Source organism: Babylonia areolata, chromosome 16 (assembly GCF_041734735.1).
Source record: "Babylonia areolata isolate BAREFJ2019XMU chromosome 16, ASM4173473v1, whole genome shotgun sequence".
Lineage (NCBI taxonomy): Eukaryota > Metazoa > Mollusca > Gastropoda > Neogastropoda > Buccinidae > Babylonia > Babylonia areolata.
The window spans coordinates 14,020,123-14,040,895 of NC_134891.1; the positions used below are offsets into that span (position 1 = coordinate 14,020,123).

A 20,773-nucleotide genomic window follows, 5' to 3' on the forward strand; every position below is an offset into this window, starting at 1 on the left:
CCTGAGTCCGTCCTTCCAGACTTTGTCGAACGCCTTCTCCATGTCAATCCAGACAGCAAGCGTGTTCTTCTTTTCTTGGAATGTGTCCTCAATGCTTTGAGCGATGAATGTGATCTGGTCTTCTGTTGATCTGTGTTGGCGGAAGCCTGCCTGTTCAGGGCTCAGCAGCTGATACTTCTCAAGGTGCCAGACAAGCCTAGTGTTGACAAGTCTCTCCATCAGCTTTCCTAAGCAGCTTGTAAGGCTGATGGGTCTGTAGCTGTCAGCCTTCGACTTGTCCTTTCCCTTTTTGTGAATGGGGATCATGTCTGCTTCCCTCCAACACTGTGGGACTGATCCTATCTTCCAGCTGGAGTTGAAGATTGTTAAAAGGACTGCCTTGCTCTTCATCCCAAGATGCAGAATCATTTCATTTGTGATTCCGTCTGGTCCAGGTGACTTCTTCAGGTTGAGGCTCTGCAACGCTTCCTCCAGCTCTTTCTCTGTGAAAGCTGAGGTCATGACTTCCTCTTGGGGCTCTTTCTCATGAAGTTCACCTTGGGCCCTGTGCAGCTTCAGTTTCAGTAGCTCAAGGAGGCGTCACTGCGTTCAGACAAAACCATATACGCTACACCACATCTGCCAAGCAGATGCCTGACCAGCAGCGTAACCCAACGCGCTTAGTCAGGCCTTGAGAAAAAAAAAAGACCAAAAAAAGGGGGAATAAATAATAGATAAGCTTACATAAATAAATAAATAAATAAATAAATTAATAATTATAATATAGAAAAAGGTAGTAGTAATAAAAAAAAGACGGAAAAAAAAAGAGACAACAATGATGATAAATAAGCAAATAAATGTAAAACATGAAGACACACATTCACACATACACCCACACATGCATAACAGATATGCACCAAACATGCAGTTTCACAGATATGAAAGCACAGTCAAATACATATAAACGTACATGAGCTCCAACACACACACACACACACCACACACATTACCCTGCACCTCATCTACCCCCCTCCTCCACACACTCATTTCTAGTCTACGTATCGCAGCTTCCACGGCACACACACACAAACACACAAACACACACACATTCACAGAGATGAACACTTACTTGTACAAGCACACACACATACACCCATATCTCCCACCCCCAACCCCACATATATACAAAGATATATATATATATATACGTTCAAATATCCTGTTGCTCCCACAGTGTAGGCATGCATACACTCACATGCCTCATCCTCTACCCCACCTCCCCCCCGCATCCCCATCTGCCCTCACACACACACACACGCACGTGCACAGAACTCTCCTGACACTTGTGTACAATTACACTCTCTCGCATGCACAAACGCACTCAAAAGCACAGACCCACACATACACACAAACACACACATACACACACGCACAGAGGCTGCCACTGATTGGCTGCAAGAGGGATGGGAAAAGATCTCTGATGCCAAGAACGTGGCGTCTAGTGTGTTGCTCAGTCTGTTGTATTTGGAAAAGCCCACAGAGACTCTGTTCCGTTTTGAAGAAATTTGCGCAATGTTGGTTTGGAAATGATGCCGATATTTGTTTGATTTGCAAAGCATCGTGCTCTACCTTTCATGTTAGACTTGCGGCCGCTCCCTCTCTCTGCTTTTATTTCTTTGAGGCGATCGATGGTGTGATGGCCTTGTACCTGTTCATTTTGATACTCTGACTTTTCTGAGGATTTCCGATTTTCCTAGATGTAGGCCGCTCGTTGGTGTTGCGTTACCAGCAAGTCTGTCAGCTCACTCATTTCCCCTGAACACCGGGCAGTATGACCATGTGAGTTTTTTAATCTGAAAGTTGCGCATTGCCTTATGCCACTCTGGGCTTCCCATTCCGTTTTCAGTTTTCTGTATGAGGTTCATTGAGTCGGTTAGAATCATGGCATGTTGGTTTCCGGGCGTATGGATGGACGATAGCCACTGGAGGGCAAGTGTCGCAGCTTCATCTTCCATTGTTAGGCTGGAGGTTGTGACTTTGTAGGCAGCCTTCTCTTCCCAAATTGTTTTTCCATTTTGTTTCGCAGTGAATCCCCAACCAGATTGGTCTTTGGTGGCTGAGCCATCTTTGTATATGATGATGTCCTCTTCTTTACTGTTTTCTTCTGTGAGTAGCTTCACTTCCACATCAGTTTTGCCCTCTGGCCATTCCCGACAATGTCTTCCTAGAGTGGGTGAAATGGCTGTGTTGAATAGATGGTTGAGGTTTTCGGGGTTTTTCTCCCATTCTTTTGTTTCTTTCAGGTCTTATAGTCGGCATACTAGCTGGATTGTGTCTTCTGCTTGCCCCATCCATGATCTTCCTCATCCTAGACGGCTGCCTTTTGGTTTTTTGACTGCGTCATGCAGTGGGTTTTGAGGGTTTTCTAATGCTTTGAAGTAGGTCTTGACCTGTTATAACTTGTTTCTGGCCTGCACTGAAGGAAGGTCAAGCAGGTATCGCATGGTTTCTGTGGGCGTGTCTTTTGTTGTTCCAAGGATCAGCCTCATAGCTTCATTTTGTACTCTTTCTAATTTTAGGAGGTTGCTTTGAGACGGTGTTGTTAGCCCAAGTCCGTAGTCGATCACATTGATGACGAGTGATTGGTATAGCAGGAAGAGGTGGCATTGTTCAATACCTTTGGTTGCCATTGCCATTGCTTTTAAGACTGAAACGCCCTTTTTGCATTTGAGAACAGTATTTTCCATATGTTTTCTGAAGGTCAGCATCCTGTCGAAGTGTATTCCTAGGTAGCGTAGGCATTCAGTTTTCTCGATTTGAATCCCATCGAATGACACAGAAGGTGGTGATTTGCTCGCGGTTTTGTTGTTGAGGGTGCACAGCAACGTTTGGGCTTTCGCTGGATTGATGGAAGATCCTGTGTCTTTGCACCATTGAGCAATATTGTTTAGTTGTTTCTGGACGGCTTTAGTTCTTTCCTGAGCATCTTTCGAAGTTTTGAAGACCAGGTCATCATCCGCAAGAGTAAGCACCCGAGCTATTCCATTGTTGTTTAAGTCTGCAAAGCCCTTCGTGTAGACATTGTAGAGGACAGGAGAGAGTGGAGACCCTTGTGGCAGTCCCATGGATAGTTTAGAAGGTGCAGCCATCCAATCTCCGAGGCGTAGGACGACGGTTCTTTCCTGAAGCACTGCTGCTATCCATCTTGTCAGTGTCAAACTTACTCCATACCTTAGTAGCAGCTCCATGAGGTGCGCAAACTGGACTTTATTGTAGGTATCTTCAAGGTTGATTGCTACTGCTAGTGTTTCTTCTTTTCTTTGAAATCCTTCATACACCTCATATGCAAAAGCAGCTGCATTTTCCCATGTGGACTTGCCTGCTCTGTAACCACCTTGATTTGAAGGGAGAATGTGCCTGTGTTCAAGATCCCTTGTAAGTTTCCTGGCTATCATGCGTTCCATGAGCTTTCCAGCAATGTTTTGCATGGTTAGGATCCGGTAGCCACTTACCTGACGATGGTCCTTTCCTGGTTTTGGTATGGGTTTTAAGAAGCTGTGTGTCCAGTCCTCCGGCACATGTCCATTGTGGAAACTGTTTTGATATAGATTGAAAAGTTTGCTTCTGTCTTCTTCCGATAGCTCCTTTCATATCTGAGTAGCGAACTTTGTCTGGGCCAGGAGCCGATTCTTTCTTGCATTTAGCTATTGCTTCGTTTAGATCATCTATTGTCAAGTCATCATCAGGTCCAGTCTGCATAAGGGTTTGGTTTAACTCAACATATTTCTTTTTCTCATCTAAGTTTCTTTGATTGCTCTGTTGTATGAAACGTTTGAGCAGGGCAGATCCTTTTTCTTCGTTTGTCTTAAGCTTGGTTCTGTCAGTGTCTACCATGTCTGGGGTTGTTGTGCACGTTTTCCCTTCCATGCGACGATAAAATTGCCAGAACTCTGTCAATGTTGTGTCATAACTGAGTGCCTCGCAAAACTGTTTCCACTTGTCATTTTTGGCCTCTTGAGCAATGACTTCAAACTGTTTAGTTTTTTCTTTCATTTTTGTTTCAATATCTTTGTCCGGAGATGGTTTTGTTTTTTCTTTTTGCCAAAGTTTGACAGCCGCATGTTTTTCTATCCAGGCTCTCTCTGTGTCGGTATTCCACCATGGGGGCTGAATAGTTTGCATCCTGTTCAGTGCCGTTCTTTTGTTTCTTCTGCGTCTTAATTTTTCGATGACGGTTGTCTCTTTGGTTTCATACTGAAATGGATCACGCAGTTTCATACAGGGTTTATCTGACAGTTTCTGTAGACTGAAAAACTACCGGGAGGTCGCTGCCTTGGTATGGAAGCGTCTCTGCATTCATTTCTGCTCTGAATTTTGGAGATGTTTGCCCTGTGCACTGCAGCTCTATGTTCAGGAGGGACTTCCAGATTGCTGTTTTCATAGACGTCTTTGAAGTGGTCAGCTGCTTTTTTTTTTTTTTTTTCCCCCAGAGAGGTAATTTCCATTCTCTGTCTGAACAGCAAACCTTCCCCTTCCTACCCCTCTCTCATACACACACAGACCACCTCTCCTCCTCCCCCTTCCCCCAGCTCCCCATCCAACCTCTCTCGGTCATTATGTAATTCCAACCCCCTTTCCTCGCCTGCCCAAACCGGCCACAGCTGTGCCCCCCCCCCCTCCCCCCACAACCATCTTATCTCTACGCGAAGAGTTCAGTTTGTGTTCCCAGCCTGTGGAATGCTGGCTGTTTGAACAGCTGAACCGCTGAGCTGAACCCTGACAATTAGGTCAGCTGTGTGTGTCGTCTTCATGGCCATATTTTATTTATAAAGAGAGCTCGAAGTGAAGCGGCCATCTTGTTGACACCTTGTTGCTGAGAGGAGTGAAAGGTAAGATTTCTTGTTCATTTGTTTGTTTTTGCAGTGGGTGAAAATGAATTAGAAAATATGTAAGACTGGAAAGGAGAAAAAAACAACCACCAGAAACAGCAGAGCAAACATTCAGAAACACTTGAACAGTGACTAAATATGACTTAAGCAAAGATACGGATTTAGAGCCAATGCCTGGAAGTTCACATTCTAATGACTGTACCTGTACCAGTTTCGTTTATGCAGTCTGTGAGTGTGACCAAATATAGTGAATGTGCTTTTGAGGAAAATTGTTTGGGAATAAGTGTGATGCCTGAATCTTTAGGAATTGAACAGAGAAGTATATATCATATGACACTTAGGAGGGTGAGTCAGAATGGACAGAGGGTTTTCAGAGTGGTGTTGTGGGGGTGGGGGGTGGATGGCATTGATGAGATGGGATGAGAATAATGTGTCGGTCTGTCTGTGTTTGTCTGTCTGTCTGTCTGTCTGTGTTTGTCTGTCTCAGTGTCTCAGTGTCTGCCTGTGTATGATTATATTTCAATGTACATACTTTAACTTACCTGTAACTTAGTATTAACTTATTAATTACATTTTGTTTATTCAATTAATGAAATAATGTTTGCACATTTTGAGAAGTGATAATCTGTACATGTGTTTCAACTATAATCCAGTCTTGAGTCTTGAATCTTACGTAACTGAACAGTTAGTTTACATGGCACTGGAAATTCTGCTGCTGATACTTTCAAAAGATTTGTTTATGATTCGGGGACATACATGTTCATTCAGCCAAAGCAATATACTACTGTACTGTGCATGCATATATAATTATATTTGATGAATGTTGATGGTGTAACATTAGGTTATAACGGGAGGAACTAAAAAGCCAATATCCAGTAAACTGACATGCTTTTGGATCATTTTACATGATGGAAAGCTGAAATATGTCTTTCCACATTTTGCACCTGTGAAGAAAATTTTGGCCTTTATGTTTCTGTTTCCATTAAACTTCAGCTGCACAGTCATCAGAATGATACCCAGAACTGAGAAGACATCAGACCATGAAAAGGGGAAGGAGCAGGACACAGATCAACATGCCAGTGGAGCACTCTTCTGCTGTTTCCTCCAGTCAGCAGCAGTGGTAAGTGATTGGTGTTAGTGTAATTGTATCACACTATCAGTCTGCTGAAAATACTCAGGGCCAGTGGAAAGAAAGCATTGTACAAAGAAATTACCCTGTAATTATATCACACTGTCAACTGAAAAGTGAAAATAATCGACCAGTACAAAGAAACTAACACACTGATAATTGACAGTAATGACACCAGTAATCAAGTTATTAACGGCCACACATGTGCAACATACTAACAGAAACCTAATTACTTATATATATATATATATGTGTGTGTGTATGTGTGTGTGTGTGTGTGCGCGCGCTGAATGGTTTTAAGTTGTGTTTGTGTGTTAGTCACTTAGTCTCTGTATGTGCGTTTGGTCTTGGATTGACGTGAATATGAGGCCAAATTAAGACAAAAGGTGTGTGTGTCTGTGTGCATGCATGCGTGTGTGTGTGTGAATGCAAAGATGTGTGAGTGTGTGTGTGTGTGAGTAAGATGGATTAGATAGGGCAGTGGTGTTAGTGATTTAGCGAGTTTTAGTCACATAGTATGTGTTTCTGCATTGGGTTTTGGTGTGTATGTAAGGCCAAATAAAGACAAAAGGTGTGTGTGTGTGTGTGTGTGTGTGTGTTAGATGGATTAGATAGGTTGGTGGTGAAGAACACGCTTATGAGAGTGTGTTATCTGTCCAAGTTTAAAATATGTGATGATGAATGAATAAATAAATGTTCTTTTATGCTTGTTTTATTTCATTTAGATCTTTATTCTTTGTGGTTCAGAATCTGAACAGAGGGACACAGACATATAAATTCATATGGAAAGAACACCCAGGAAACAAAAACTTCAGCTCCACAGTCATCAGAATGATACCCAGAAGACATCAGACCATGAAAATGGGAAGGAACAGGACACAGATCAACATGCCAGTGGAGCACTCTTCTGCTGTTTCCTCCAGTCAGCAGCAGCGGTAAGTGATATGTCAATTATGAGAGAGATATTTTTCTGGTAGAAATTTGCCAGAGGGGACTTTTTCTTGCTATGGATTCTTTTATATGCCTAAGTAGGAAAAGTATTGTATACTGTTGGTATTAGTTTAATTGTATTACACTATCAGTCTACTGAAAATACTCAGGGCCAGTGGAAAGAAAGCGTAGTACAAAGAAATTACCTTGTAATTATAATACACTGTCAACTGAAAATAATTGACCTGTACAAAGAAAATAACACACTGATAATCTGACAGTAATGACACCAGTAATCAAAGTTATAACGTCCACACATGTGCAACATAGTAACAGAAACCTAACTGCTTTTATATGTATATATATATATATGGAGAGAGAGATATAGATATATGTAATGAATGGTTATAAGTTGTGTTTGCATGTAAGTCACATAGTCTGTGTTTTGTCTTGGATTGACATGAATATGAGGCCAAATTAAGACAAAAGCTGTGTATGTGTGTGCGCGTGCATGCGCGTGCGTGTGTGTGTGAATGCAAAGATGTGTGAGAGTGTGTATGTGTGTGTTTGAGTGAGATGGATTATATAGGGCAGTGGTGTTAGTCCTTTATTGAGTGTTAGTCACGTAGTATGTGTTTCTGCATTTAGTGTTGGCGTGTATGTAAGGCCAAATTAAGACAAAAGGTGTGTGTGTGTGTGTGTGCGTGTGTGTGTGTGTGTTTGAGTTAGATGGATTAGATGGGGTGGTGGTGAAGAACACGCTTGTGAGAGTGTGTTATCTGTCCAATTCTAAAATATGTGATAATGAATGAATAAATAAATGTTCTTTTATGCTTGCTATATTTCATTTAGACCTTTATTCTTTGTGTTTCAGAACCTTAACAGAGGGAAATGGACACAGACTTATGAATTCATGAGGAAAGAACACCCAGGAAACAAAAACTTCAGCTGCACAGTCATCAGAATGATACCCAGAAGACATCAGACCATGAAAATGGGAAGGAACAGGACACAGATCAACATGCCACTCTTTTGCTGTTTCCTCCAGTCAGCAGCAGTGGTAAGTGATACGTCAATTATGAGAGAGATATTTTTTCTGGTAGAAATTTGCCAGAGGGGACTTTCTCTTGCTTTGGATTCTTTTACATGCCTTAGCTAGCTAAGTAGGAAAAAGTATTGTATACTGTTGGTATTAGTTTAATTGTTGTGATGGAGTGGTAAGGTGGTGTTGGAGAAGGTGAATACAGGTAGAAGGTGTTTGCAGAAGAGAGCTGCCCAGGCAAGGTAGACTCGGGAAGGCAGTGCGCTGGTTTTCTTCTTTTATTCTTTCATTCTTCCAGACCAGGAGAGTTCTCTCTTTGTCTGGCACTCGCTCACTCCTTATATTCTGTTCCGCCGAACCGCAAAGCCAGCGCCGCGAAGCGACTCACGAAACCGGCCCTCCGCGAGCCTTGAAGGGCCAAGCTTGTGTTTGTTTGATCAAATTTAGCGGCTTCTGACTTTCGGCTCGTGGAACTAACATAGACATATTATATATCACACAAAACTACAAGAAATGAGCATTTTCTTAAGCTAAAACATTTTCTACAAAAATAATGTAGTTAAAAACTGTAAACAAAAAGAGTCACTGAATGAACAAGCTTTTAACGAGTTCATGTATCATTTTTGTACATTACAACAATTAATACGTCGTGATATGTAATATAATTGCAACAATTAAGTGACTGAACATCCTGAATTTCCAACTATATAAAAATCATATGTAGAATCTGCTTCTAGAGTAAAGGTTTTTTTATGTAAAAATTCAAGAGAAAACTCAACGGACAGCTCCCGTGTCGGCACCGCTTGGCGGTGCTTTTGGCACTTGTGATCGACAATGAAATACTTCGTTTAAACCAACTACAACACTGCTATACATGTATGATACGAATCAGATTGATAACAGAAATGCAAACATCTGCAAGACACGCTGTAAAAATGTCTAGGTATTGTAAAAATGTATTTTGCTCAAATCGGCACTGACGAATTCCAATGGCTTGAAGAAGAGAGAGTTTTGTGGCGCCGAAATGCCGTCAGACATTTCGTACCATCGCATGCCTATAACTTAGGTGTACACGGAAAGCAGTACACGAGAAGAAGCTTAATCATTTACATTTTAATGCACAATCTAAATTCCACGGCAACTATATCGATTTATAGAAAACGAAGGTATTTTGTATGCTTCAACTGAGTGGATTTCGAAGATCGTGCCAAAACTCATTCACATAAATATTAGTTTAATTACACATACTTAACCGTGACCCAACTAGTGCAGACTCCGGCAGGGGTCTGACATTCCTGTCCTGTGCAAACTACTATCTGCCTATGCTGAGAAAAAGAGAGCAACTACGGCCGATAACCTCCCGGAAGTAGGTAACCTCCCCTTTGTCCCGCTAGCTAGCGCCCTCTTTTTCCGGCAGCCATCTCGACACCTGTTCCTGTGCTCCGCATACGGCTAAGTTTTTTCGTATTTCTTTCTGTCTGTCGACTCCTTGGCATCCTTGTTGTTTGTCTAATTATGCCTTCCAACAGGTCGCATGATTATGTAGCTCGATTGGACGATCGGGCTAAGATTAAGGCACGATCGCAATCGACTCGCAGACACTCTGGGCCCTCTACTTTGGGCCCGGTAAACAACAACACCGGCCTGCAGCCTCCACTTCCTCCTCTACCTCCGGTCGACTCCAGGCCCCCACTGCCTCCGACGTCTCCTCCGCCGACCTCTAGGGGTTTGTTACCCCATACTCAGGTCAGTGGTGCCATTGGCAATATTCTTTTTCATCCGCGAACGGACTCGACGCGATCCGCGTTTTCTCGGTCCTGCCAGTCGGCAGTGCTGGAGTCGATCTCCTCTGTCACTTTGCCAACTCCCACTAAATCAACAATGGAATGTGCCCCAATCCCTTTGGGAAATCAACACACACTGGCTTTGGATCCGCACGCTAGACAGGGCCCTATGTGCGATGCGTCTGTGGCGGCGGCCGTGACATCGGCTCACACGCCCCCCACGCGGCATGCCTCTTCCGTCTTGGGTCCTGTAGCGACCAAGGCGCTTAGGGATGCCCTCCCCATGTGCAGGGAGGAAGGTGGACCACTAGGGGACACGCTCGCCCATATGCGTGCGTCCTCCCCCTTGTCTCGAGCAGCCGATCCAAGGGAGGCAACTCCTGCTTCGGTGCCCTTTCCGGTCACCACCGCAGTTACTTCCCTTGCTCCGACACCACCCTTCGCCTTCAGTGCAGGTACGTGCTCGGCCCCTACAAGCTCTGTGGCGATGACACCATCTGTCATACAACTGGTTGCTCTTGTTCCCCACTCACTAAAGGCGGATCAGCAGTATGCTCAAACAAATAACCAGCAACTCATTGCCAGCTTGCTGCATCAATTATGCACCGGGTGCCACACCTTCTACCACTGCTCACTCTTCTGCTGCAGCAAATCTGCTCCCACCCTCCACCTCCACCTCCCAGCAGCCTGGTCACGTGCCCAGCACTCAGCCTGACCCGTCGCCATATGCCATTGGAGAGACATTCTCTGAAGAGGACACTGGGGACACTGATACAGAGGAACCACCTGGGGAAGATCATCAGCTGGTTTCCTTTCAAGAAACACTTGCCCTCCTTGCTTCCTACTCTCCAGATAGGGTACAGTCCATTCACGCACCAGACTCGCCTATAACATGTGGTGCTAAGGAGATTATGGGCATTCAGAGATCCTCCCATGCCCCACAATATGCTCTTACTCAATCGACCATGGTAGTCGAGGCACTGCAGAACACATTGGCACGCATCAGGGGCCAACCCATCACGGATGTCCCCTCTGACTCACTTCCAAACTTCCCAGCGGCAATGGGCCGGGGGAAATTCCTGAAAACTCTGCCCCGTTCCACTCCAAAACCTCCACTGTTAGCTCCGGGCCCTATCCCTCAAAAACCACTTCCGCTTTCTCATGAGGACCTCTTACTCCTCCCCCAAAACTTGCGTGACAGTCGCAGAGTTACAGTACATGACAAATTCCTCATGGACCTGGAGGAAACACTCAGATCTTCTTTAGAATCGACCTCCGCCATGGAAAGCTTCCTTGCAGGCCTTGCTGCGGCCCTCATGGAAGCCCCCACTGATCAACCAGCAGGCCTTGACGTTTCAGTTTTCTCACCGTTCGTCCAGCAGATCAGCCAGCTTCTCGTGCGTTCTGCGGGCATACAAGCACAGGCCTACATGAATATAATTTTGGCCAGGAGGGATGCTGTGCTTGACCAGTCCACATGCGTGCGCTCTCCACCAGAACACGCTTCCCTCAGAGCGCTTACCCCCACCGACGGTTCCCTCTTTGGTCAGGGATTTCCCACGACGGCCATAAAACGGCACGCAGACTTGCTCTTGGCGCTGGCCCTATCCGCACTTCGGCACAATCGCGGCACGCTCCGCGACAGCAGCCATATTCCTTCAGGCGCAGCAATGTGGCCGCCTTCAGGCCACGTTCACATCAGCCATCCCTCTCTAACACCAGGAGCCAACCCAGGGGGCAGCCCACGGCTGCCAGGCGTCGGCAGTACGTAGCTCAGCCTCCATGCAGGCCGACAGCCAACTCCAGACCGGCCCACCCCCAATGACTCACCCCCGCCCTTCACCCCCCACTCGCGCACCAGCACCCAGCAGGCAGCCTTTCCAGGCACATGCCAGCGTGGCTGTCCCTCCCAGCATGCGAGTGGGTCCTCCGGGTGATATGGTCGGGGTTTCGACTACCTTGGCTCTCCTCCAAGGCACCTCTCACCCTCTCTCCTCCTCCCTTCCCCCCCCCACAGGGCGACTCAGCCCGCTCAGCCCTGCGGGACGAAATCAGTTCTCTCCTCCACAAGGAAGCCATAGAAGAAGCCCCTCCTCTGTCACCAGGCTTCTTCGGCCACATCTTCGTCGTCCCCAAAGCCTCCAGCGGATGGCGGCCGGTCCTAGACCTTTCCCTTCTAAATGAGTACCTCCAGTACAAGCCATTCTGCATGGAAACACCAGCATCAATCAGGGACTGCATCAGGCAAGGCGACTGGGAAGTCTCCATAGACCTTGCAGACGCATACTTCCATATCTTGATTCACCCCAGGGACTGCAAATGGCTACGCTTCTCATTGGACGGGAAGTCCTTCCAATTCAGAGCACTCCCATTTGGCCTTGTGCCAGCCTCCTGGGTCTTCACCAGGGTGGTCAGGGAACTATGCCTAGCTCTCAGGAGCAAGGGCATACGCCTAAGGGTCTATCTAGACGACTGGTTGATCCTTGCCGAGAGCAGGGCCCTCTGCCAGCACCACCTGAACCTTGTCAGGAACCAGTGCCAGTTGCTGGGCTTTCTCATGAATGCAGAAAAATCGGAACTGGAGCCCTCTCAGCAGTTCGAATTCCTGGGTATGGCGATCGACTCAGTATCAATGACCATACGCCCGGCCACGCCCCGCCTCCACAGGCTACACAGTCTCCTGTCTCGGCTATCACAGGCAACCTCGGCGTCTGCCAGGGAACTTGCCTCTCTGCTAGGCTTCATGGAGTCTCTTGCTGCACTAGTTCCACTAGGGAGACTACACAAACGCCCATTTCAGCGCCACTTCCAGGACAGGTGGTCCCAGTCTTCACAGGCATGGGACACCCATATACCTCTGGGCACATGGTTCTCACAGTCGGCCCAACGCTGGATGGACATGCAATGGCTCAAGGCCGGGGTTCCAATCTCGAACCCAGCACCGGATGCAGAATTGTACACAGATGCCTCCAACATGGGCTAGGGTGCCCACATGGACAACCACACAGCCTCGGGGACTTGGAACCCACAACAGCAGTCGTGGCACATCAACAGACTGGAGCTGGAGGCGGTCTTCCTTGCCCTCCAGCACTTCCTCCCCCACGTGTCGCACAGGTCCATCATGCTATGCACGGACAACACGACGGTAGCATGTTATCTGAACAAACAGGGGGGAGCTCACTCACATCAGCTGTCCCTGCGCGCAGAGACAGTCCTCCTCTGGTGCCAGGAGCACAGCATCCACCTGACAGCACGACATGTCCCAGGCAAGCTCAACATTCTTGTAGATTGCCTCAGCAGATCCCACACCGTGCTCCAAACGGAGTGGACCCTGTCACACTCAACTCTTCAGCCGATCTGGGACCATTGGCACAAACCACAAGGTTCAACTTCTGCATCCCAACATACGTCTCCCCAGTCTCCGACCCGCAGGCCTGGGCCATAGACGCCCTATCGATCAGCTGGTCCAACCTTTTGGGGTACGCCTTCCCCCCACTTCCCATCATGGGAAAAGTCCTCAGAAAGGCAAGGCTGGAGAGTGCCACCTTGATTCTCATCGCACCACACTGGCCAGCACAGCCGTGGTTCCCCGACCTTCTCCACCTCACTCACGTTCCCCCACTCCACCTTCACATCGGCAGACACTCCCTAGTCCAGCCCCGCTCGGGCATTCCCCACGGAAACCCAGAGGTTCTCAGCCTTCACGCCTGGCTACTGTGCAGGAATCTCTGTCAGCACTAGGCGCCTCCGATGACACAGCTGACCTTGTGTGCAGTTCACATCGCAAAGGCACTCAAGGTGTTTACTCTGTACACTGGAACCACTGGCTCTACTGGTGCTCAACCCACTCGGTCAATCCCACACACCCATCCAATATGGATCTCGCCAACTTTCTGGCCTTCCTCTCCTCCTCCAAAGGCCTCTCTGCCTCTGCAGAACGGGTCCATCGCGCTGCAATCAGCTCCACTCTTCGGCAACTGGGCGGGCCCTCTTTTCTCAGATGACCCCTGCTCAGAGCACTGGTCCGAGGGGCTTCCCTCAATCACGCACGTAAATCCCTTCGGACCCCTTCATGGGACATTTTTCTGGTCCTGCAATACCTCCGCAAGGCCCCCTTTGAACCCCTTGCTATAGCTCCTTTCAAGCTACTCTCCATGAAGACACTCTTTCTTGTCTCACTCACCTCAGGCAGGCGCTGTAGTGAGGTTCATGCCCTCAGTGGCATCACACAAGATATAGCCTTTGAGCCGGACGGATCTATCTTGCTTAGATTCCTCCCTGATTTTCTTGCCAAAAATCAAAATCCAAGCACACCCTCTCCCATTCTTTTCATCAAACCGCTCTCCTCTATACTGGCCCATGACGACGAGGACAGATTCCTCTGCCCAGTCAGGGCCCTGCGCATATACCTTAAAAGGTCGCGTCCCTTCCGATCGTCCAAACGACGCCTCTTCATTAGCTGGAATCTCGACCATCCGCGTGACATTAGCAAGACGTCTCTGTCTCGATGGATTGTCAATGTGATTAAAGGTGCGTATGCAGACGTAGGATTGAGACTTGATGCCTCCTCAGCCAGAGCACATGAAGTCAGAGCATGGTCCTCTTCTCTTGCCTTAGCGCACTCAACATGGCTGCAAGACATCATGGATACGGCCTACTGGAAAAACCCTGCCACATTCATCGACTTCTACCTGAGGGATGTTGCACGCCTGCGGGATGATGGCCCAAGAGGCATCGCTTCGGTGGTAGTTGCACAACAGGCCATCGCAGCACACAGACAGTAGAACAGGCGAGCCCTCCACCTGGTCGCGCTATTCTGTACTCGTTGGGTCACGGTTAAGTATGTGTAATTAAAAGGAAATTTTCTATCTAAAATTACGTTTAAATAACATACTTACCGTGACCCAAATTTAAGACCCTCCCGTCCTCCCCGCTTCCTGTTCTCCCTGCTCACTGCGCTGGTGATGGCATATTGCTGTCAAAAGAGGGCGCTAGCTAGCGGGACAAAGGGGAGGTTACCTACTTCCGGGAGGTTATCGGCCGTAGTTGCTCTCTTTTTCTCCGCATAGGCGGATAGTAGTTTGCACAGGACAGGAATGTCAGACCCCTGCCGGAGTCTGCACTAGTTGGGTCACGGTAAGTATGTTATTTAAACGTAATTTTAGATAGAAAATTTCCTTTTAAAAGAGTTATAGGCTTTCTGGCCAAATGATATCATTACAGTTGAGAAGTATGATCTTTCTGAAGTCCCATAACATAAAACTAATCTCATCTATAAGGAAGTGTTTATAATTTAACAAATTGATGAAAATCATCATACGGTTCCCTGTAAAGGGAGATAACTTGTGACCGATTTACAAACTTCCTTAATAACCTTCGGCGAGTCACAAAAGTCGTCTGCTAAGCTGGCCCAACGAAGATTGTAGCCAACCCGGCTACATCCCCCCCTACTCTGTTACAACCAGCGTCCACGCTGGCACTGTTCATGACTACATAAAAGGGCCGGGGGCCTAAATTATGCACTAATACACCCATTCAAACCAACGAACACACAGAACATTATCTTAAGTGCAAAATCCCAAGACACTGAGTTGCAAAAATCGGAAAAATGCCATATCCATTAAAATCTCAAACAATAATCAGTAACCCTTGAGCAACGTTATCTTGAACGTGAACCCTCATAGTCAGATTTTCACAAAATGTATAACCCACGTCAGGGAAAACGGTTTGCCCACACTGAATTCTTAAAGGGGCATCATTTTAAATGTAGCCCTTAAGTTCAGTATATACTTAAAATGCACACGACGATCCAGTGGATGGACTCTAGTCAAATGCTCTTGAGGGGCGTTATTTAAAATGCAAACCCCCAAAGCCAAAACCAGTACAGGTTATAAGGGGAGCTGTTGTATTGACAGTGTTCCCAATATAACAAAATAAGTCCCAACAATGTTAACTGTCTGAAATGTATATCGGCATGTTATGCACTGACTGTGGGAAAATAGTTGTATAAACACTTTACATCCATATTGACTAGGGAGAACCTAAAACAAGATTCCTCAAGATGAAGTACCTGCATCAACAGCTTTGCTTGGGAAAAAAGTCAATCTTTGAAAAATTTCAACTGCTCAATGACAAAATAAACAAGAGAACAATCAGTCCCACACATTGTCCATCATTAACCTATCTTGTCTCCTCCAATTTCAAGTGAGACAGCACCTAAGCAAAGTCACTGACCAACGTAAGGAACACCAGATGTGTACCATGTTACTGTTAGTAACCTTCGGCGAGTCACAAAAGTCGTCTGCTAAGCTGGCCCAACGAAGATTGTAGCCATCCGGCTACATTGTATTACACTATCAGTCTACTGAAAATACTCGGGGCCAGTGGAAAGAAAGCAATGTACAAAGAAATTACCCTGTAATTATATCACACTGTCAACTGAAAAGTGAAAATAATCGATCAGTACAAAGAAAATAACACACTGATAATCTGACAGTAATATATATATATATAATGAATGGTTATAAGTTGTGTTTGTGTGTTAGTCACTTAGTCTGTGTTTGTGTGTTTGGTCTTGGATTGACGTGAATATGAGGCCAAATTAAGACAAAAAAGGTGTGTATGTGTGCATGCATGTATGTGTGTGAATGCAAAGATGTGTGTGAGTGTGTGTGTGTGTGTGTTTGAGTAAGATGGATTAGATAGGGCAGTGGTGTTAGTGATTTAGTGAGTGTTAGTCACTTAGTATGTGTTTCTGCATTTGGTGTTGGCGTGTATGTAAGGCCAAATTAAGACAAAAGGTGTGTGTGTGTGTGTGTGTGTTGCTATATTTCATTTTGACCTTTATTCTTTTTGTTTCAGAACCTGAACAGAGGGAAATGAATACAGACTTATGAATTTGTGAGGAAACAACACCCAGGAAACCAAAAAAATGCAGAGCCAATTTTCAACAGTTTGGGAAATAAACAGATCTTTTACATGGTATTGTTTGTTCGCTCAAATGTCTCATCCTTATGAATGCATGTAAAAACTACATCGATTGAAAAAGGGTGTGAGTTACCAGAACCATTGTGCATGGATCAGTACATATTATTTTTTATGATTTTTTTTCCTAATATATCAGAATCAGAATCAGAACAACTTTATTATCTCAGAAGAGAAATTATCAGATTTTCTTCAACATGTGTTCATCTTGTGTATTTTAACCCGGAGAGCGTGATGAGCCAGGATCGTGGCTTTCCCTGTGAAGTGCGATGGGCCACAGTCGTGGCTGTGTTTACATAAGGTTCCACAATGTACGGCTATACTCGGCAGCCTTCGTAAAACCGCCTCGTTCTGGTGTTACTGCCTCCCTGCTTGTGTTTGCACAAACTTTGACCAAGTGTACAAATCCAGAGCTTCGTGTTTTTTTGTAAACAATGAGTGACACTGAAGTTGACAAAGCTCAGGAAATGAGTGACCTTGTCACCAGTGATGATTCGTTTGCTGACGGATTCTGGTGAAAACAGCTTTGTTATTTTGACACTTGGGCATGTTGGCTTGCTTGTTGTTCATTCAGTTTTGTGTCTCCAGCCACAAAAACTGGGGGGTGGGTGATGGGGGTTGGGAGGGGTGGTAAAGTGGGTTAGGCATGGATCTATTGCGATTTCTTGACCAAATCAAGCTAGAAAACTGGAAATTATTTTGATTTAAAGCATTCTTGCTGCTTTTGAAAGCAACATGAGCTAAAAGAAAACATTTATTTCTGTTTTTGCCTGTGATTGCATAAAGTATTGTAGATGTGCGCGTGCGTGGCGTCGGTGGGCGTGTCTCAAACAAATAATACAGTGCTTATAATTTCATTGTTTCAGTTATATTCATATCATGATTCTGCAGCCAGAACATTTTCTGCACAGTTTAATGCCAATTTTGAGATTTTGACTCTGTAAAAGATGTGAAAATACCTATAAACATTGTGGTTGACGTTTTTGGAAAGCAAGTGTGCAAAATTTGTTGTTTATATCCTGTGGAATATCTCGAACTACTTACAAGGTACAGTCTTTTTCTTACTTTTATCTGATTCTTCATTCACTCTACTTTCCAAAAATGTATAGGTTTACCTATTTATTCTTACTGATAAGCATACAAATGCCCCAAATCAGAGCACAGGTAGCGGAGGCAAACTATCCCTTTGTTTTAAGCATGATTTCTGGATGTATGTTTTATTATATCCAGCACTTTGAGGGTTAAAATGTCACCATATTTATCAACTTGATTTCATAAGCTTTTCACACTTTTTTTTTCACAGCGAAACAGTTGTTCACAATATAATCTTTCAAGGTTAAAGAGAAATGCATTTCACTTCAATGACTTTATTGTTATCACTTGAATAATGTTTCTATATATATATATATATATATATATATATATATATATATATATATATATATGTGTGTGTGTGTGTGTGTGTGTGTGTGTATGTATGAAAAATATAAAGAACTCTGTGCAGGGACGCTTGGGCAGACAGATATATATGTATGTATGTATGTAATGTTAAAATGTAATGTACTGAGTGAAAATCCAGGACATTTGCACTGTAACAAAATTCACAAGACCAATAGACAATCAAGTCGAGATACAGCACAACTGATTTTCCACTTGAGATCTGTGAAAATGAGCACCCTTTTAATTGTTGTTTCAACTGATATTTCACCAAATTAACTCATTAGAACAGAAGTGCATTGGGAAATGTAAATGTTATTTATACCAGGTCACCAAAATAATTTTAACACTATTTCATATTGAATGAATTTCACACTCTGGCACATCCTGACTATCAACTGACAGAGATGAAATTTAAAAAAGAAAGGAAATGAAAAAAAAAAAATATATATAGCCGCTTGCTTCACAGGTTGCATATATGGAAAGTGCTTTCCTTTTCAGTCTTCTCTTCAGTTGCATCTTTGAGAAGATTGATTGTGACTTTTATTTATGACATCTGTTATGTTTTAGGTGATTTGTTTGTTTTTCTTTTATTCAGAAAGTGAACGTTTGCTTTTCTTGTAGTTGCCCATATCTTTATGCATGCTTTTGTTGTTGTTTTTTGTCTCAAGCATTTCCCCAATGTGACAGAGTTGCAATCAATGCTTGCTGCCTATTGATTGATTGTGAGTTTTGTATGATAATGCTTGATTCACAATGTGCAGTGCTCTGATGTATAGCGATATGTATTTCAAGATAAGCATTTTCTTTTAAAAAACTGGGTATTCTGGGCTGCCTTAACTGCACTTCTGTTTATAAAGAAATACTTTTTCTTATGAATGCCACATCAAGATGTTTGCCTAAGGTTAGCTTTATGATTTGGCATTCAAGGTGTTTGAACTACATTTGATGTTGCTGATGAAGCAAATATAAATTATGTAAAATGTCATGGAGTGAAATTGTAAAAATGTCAAAGGCCTTGTATTTGTGAAAATGATTTTCCACCATATGATGTAATCTTATTCAAATAAAACTCCTGTTGTTGTTTTTTCAAAAATGTGTGTGTGTGTGTGTGTGTGTGTGATCATAATCAATATCAAAATACCACATGGGACATGGGACAGCCCATCAAAATACCACATGGGACATGGGACAGCCCATCAAAGTACCACATGTGACATGGGACAGCCCATCAAAATACCACATGGGACATGGGACCGCCCATCAAAATACCACCAGACCCCATATGGTTTTCATGTGGTAAGCCCATATGAGATGGGATTTTGATGGGTTGTCCATCGCAGACAGGGATTGCCCACTGGTATCCCAGCAGAAACCCATGTGGGTCCCACTTGGAAACTCCTGTTGTGAATGGAGAAGAGGAAGACAAAATTGACTGCAGGATTCATCAAAACAAAAAACTAAAGTTTATAAAAATCTTTTTGGTGGTAGATGAATCCTCTTTGTTTAGTGGGATAGGACGTTTCATACCATAGGCCCGTTGTCAAGTGATGAAAAGAGGACAGTGTGGAAAGGAAAGCCAATGTGAGAAATGCGTGATTACATCTCACTACTTTCTGTTTTGATGGACCATGCACACTAAATACTTGCTGATCACCATTCAGTGCAATACATTCTCTCTCTCTCTCTCACACACACACACTCACATACAAAAAACAAACAATATATATATACATATATACATAAATATATATATACATATATATATGCATATACATACACACACATATACACACATACATACACACATATACATACATTTATACATACACATATATATTGCTTAGATATAAGCCGGGCGGAACTGCTACTACTGATAGGAGAAGGGGTGAAGGCGGGTTACCTGGCGCCTGAAAACCAGTGCTTTGGGTAGATGGGCTCATCAGTCTGGGAAGACATCTCATCTAAGAGAAAGAAAACTCTGATCTCAAACCTCCGCTGCCTTGCGGCCATACCCACTCGTAGGAAAGGATTCGGGAGTCAACCCTGAGGAAAAATCCGGAGCCGAAGTCCCCAAGGCAGTCCGAGGCTGTATACAGCAACGTTCTGGCAACTCCTGCAACGGCACTGGAACCATGTGTATCGGCACTTGCCTTTCCAATGGACCATTCCAGCGACGTAGAGAGGGGGGGTCTGCTGCATGGGTAACAGCTTGCCCTCCATACTTACTTACCCAGGCTTTGCGCTCTGGAGAGGTCACTCCAGCTTCACTTTGCAGCGTTGACAAAACATGGGAAGTAGCAGTCTACCGGTTATAAGTCTGCATACTCAATTGGTGTGGAGTCAGATGCCAGGGGCTGCTTCCGATGGTGGGAGAGATCATCGCATCTCGCTGGGCAGCTACCGCCCGCCTTAAGCTGGGCAGTCCCCAGCCAGTAAGGTGCTGCCCCGCCACGGTCCATTAGCCTCACTGGGTGCATGGGGTTTAAGGTGAAAACCAACAAGCGGAACGACAACTGTGCACCAGGCAACAGAAAAATAAAAACTTCTGCCCTGAAATTGGGCACGTGGAATGTAAGGACAATGACACCAGGCTTTT

At 44.8% G+C, this 20,773-nt stretch overlaps 2 protein-coding genes across 2 annotated transcripts in view; both read left to right on the plus strand.

The window, feature by feature from the left end:
• Nucleotides 1-20,773, plus strand: part of LOC143290764 (uncharacterized) — a 107,971-nt gene that overhangs the window by 16,179 nt on the left and 71,019 nt on the right. The gene's annotated exons all lie outside the window — the stretch shown is intronic.
• LOC143291182 (uncharacterized) lies at nt 1,885-19,252 on the plus strand. Its single transcript, XM_076600900.1, has 5 exons — nt 1,885-4,868; nt 5,862-5,988; nt 6,745-6,932; nt 7,802-7,987; nt 16,615-19,252. Exons 2-4 carry the CDS (start codon nt 5,878-5,880, stop codon nt 7,842-7,844), a joined length of 342 nt encoding a protein of 113 aa, XP_076457015.1. The 5' UTR covers nt 1,885-4,868; nt 5,862-5,877; the 3' UTR covers nt 7,845-7,987; nt 16,615-19,252.

What these genes read in the sequence shown, in the direction of transcription:
- LOC143291182 (XM_076600900.1), top strand. Translation starts at nt 5,878, where the DNA reads ATGATACCCAGAACTGAGAAGACATCAGACCATGAAAAGGGGAAGGAG. An exon ending in TCCTCCAGTCAGCAGCAGTG is followed by an intron (nt 5,989 to 6,744) that starts GTAAGTGATTGG and finishes TTTGTGGTTCAG; the next exon opens with AATCTGAACAGAGGGACACA. An exon ending in TCCTCCAGTCAGCAGCAGCG is followed by an intron (nt 6,933 to 7,801) that starts GTAAGTGATATG and finishes TTTGTGTTTCAG; the next exon opens with AACCTTAACAGAGGGAAATG.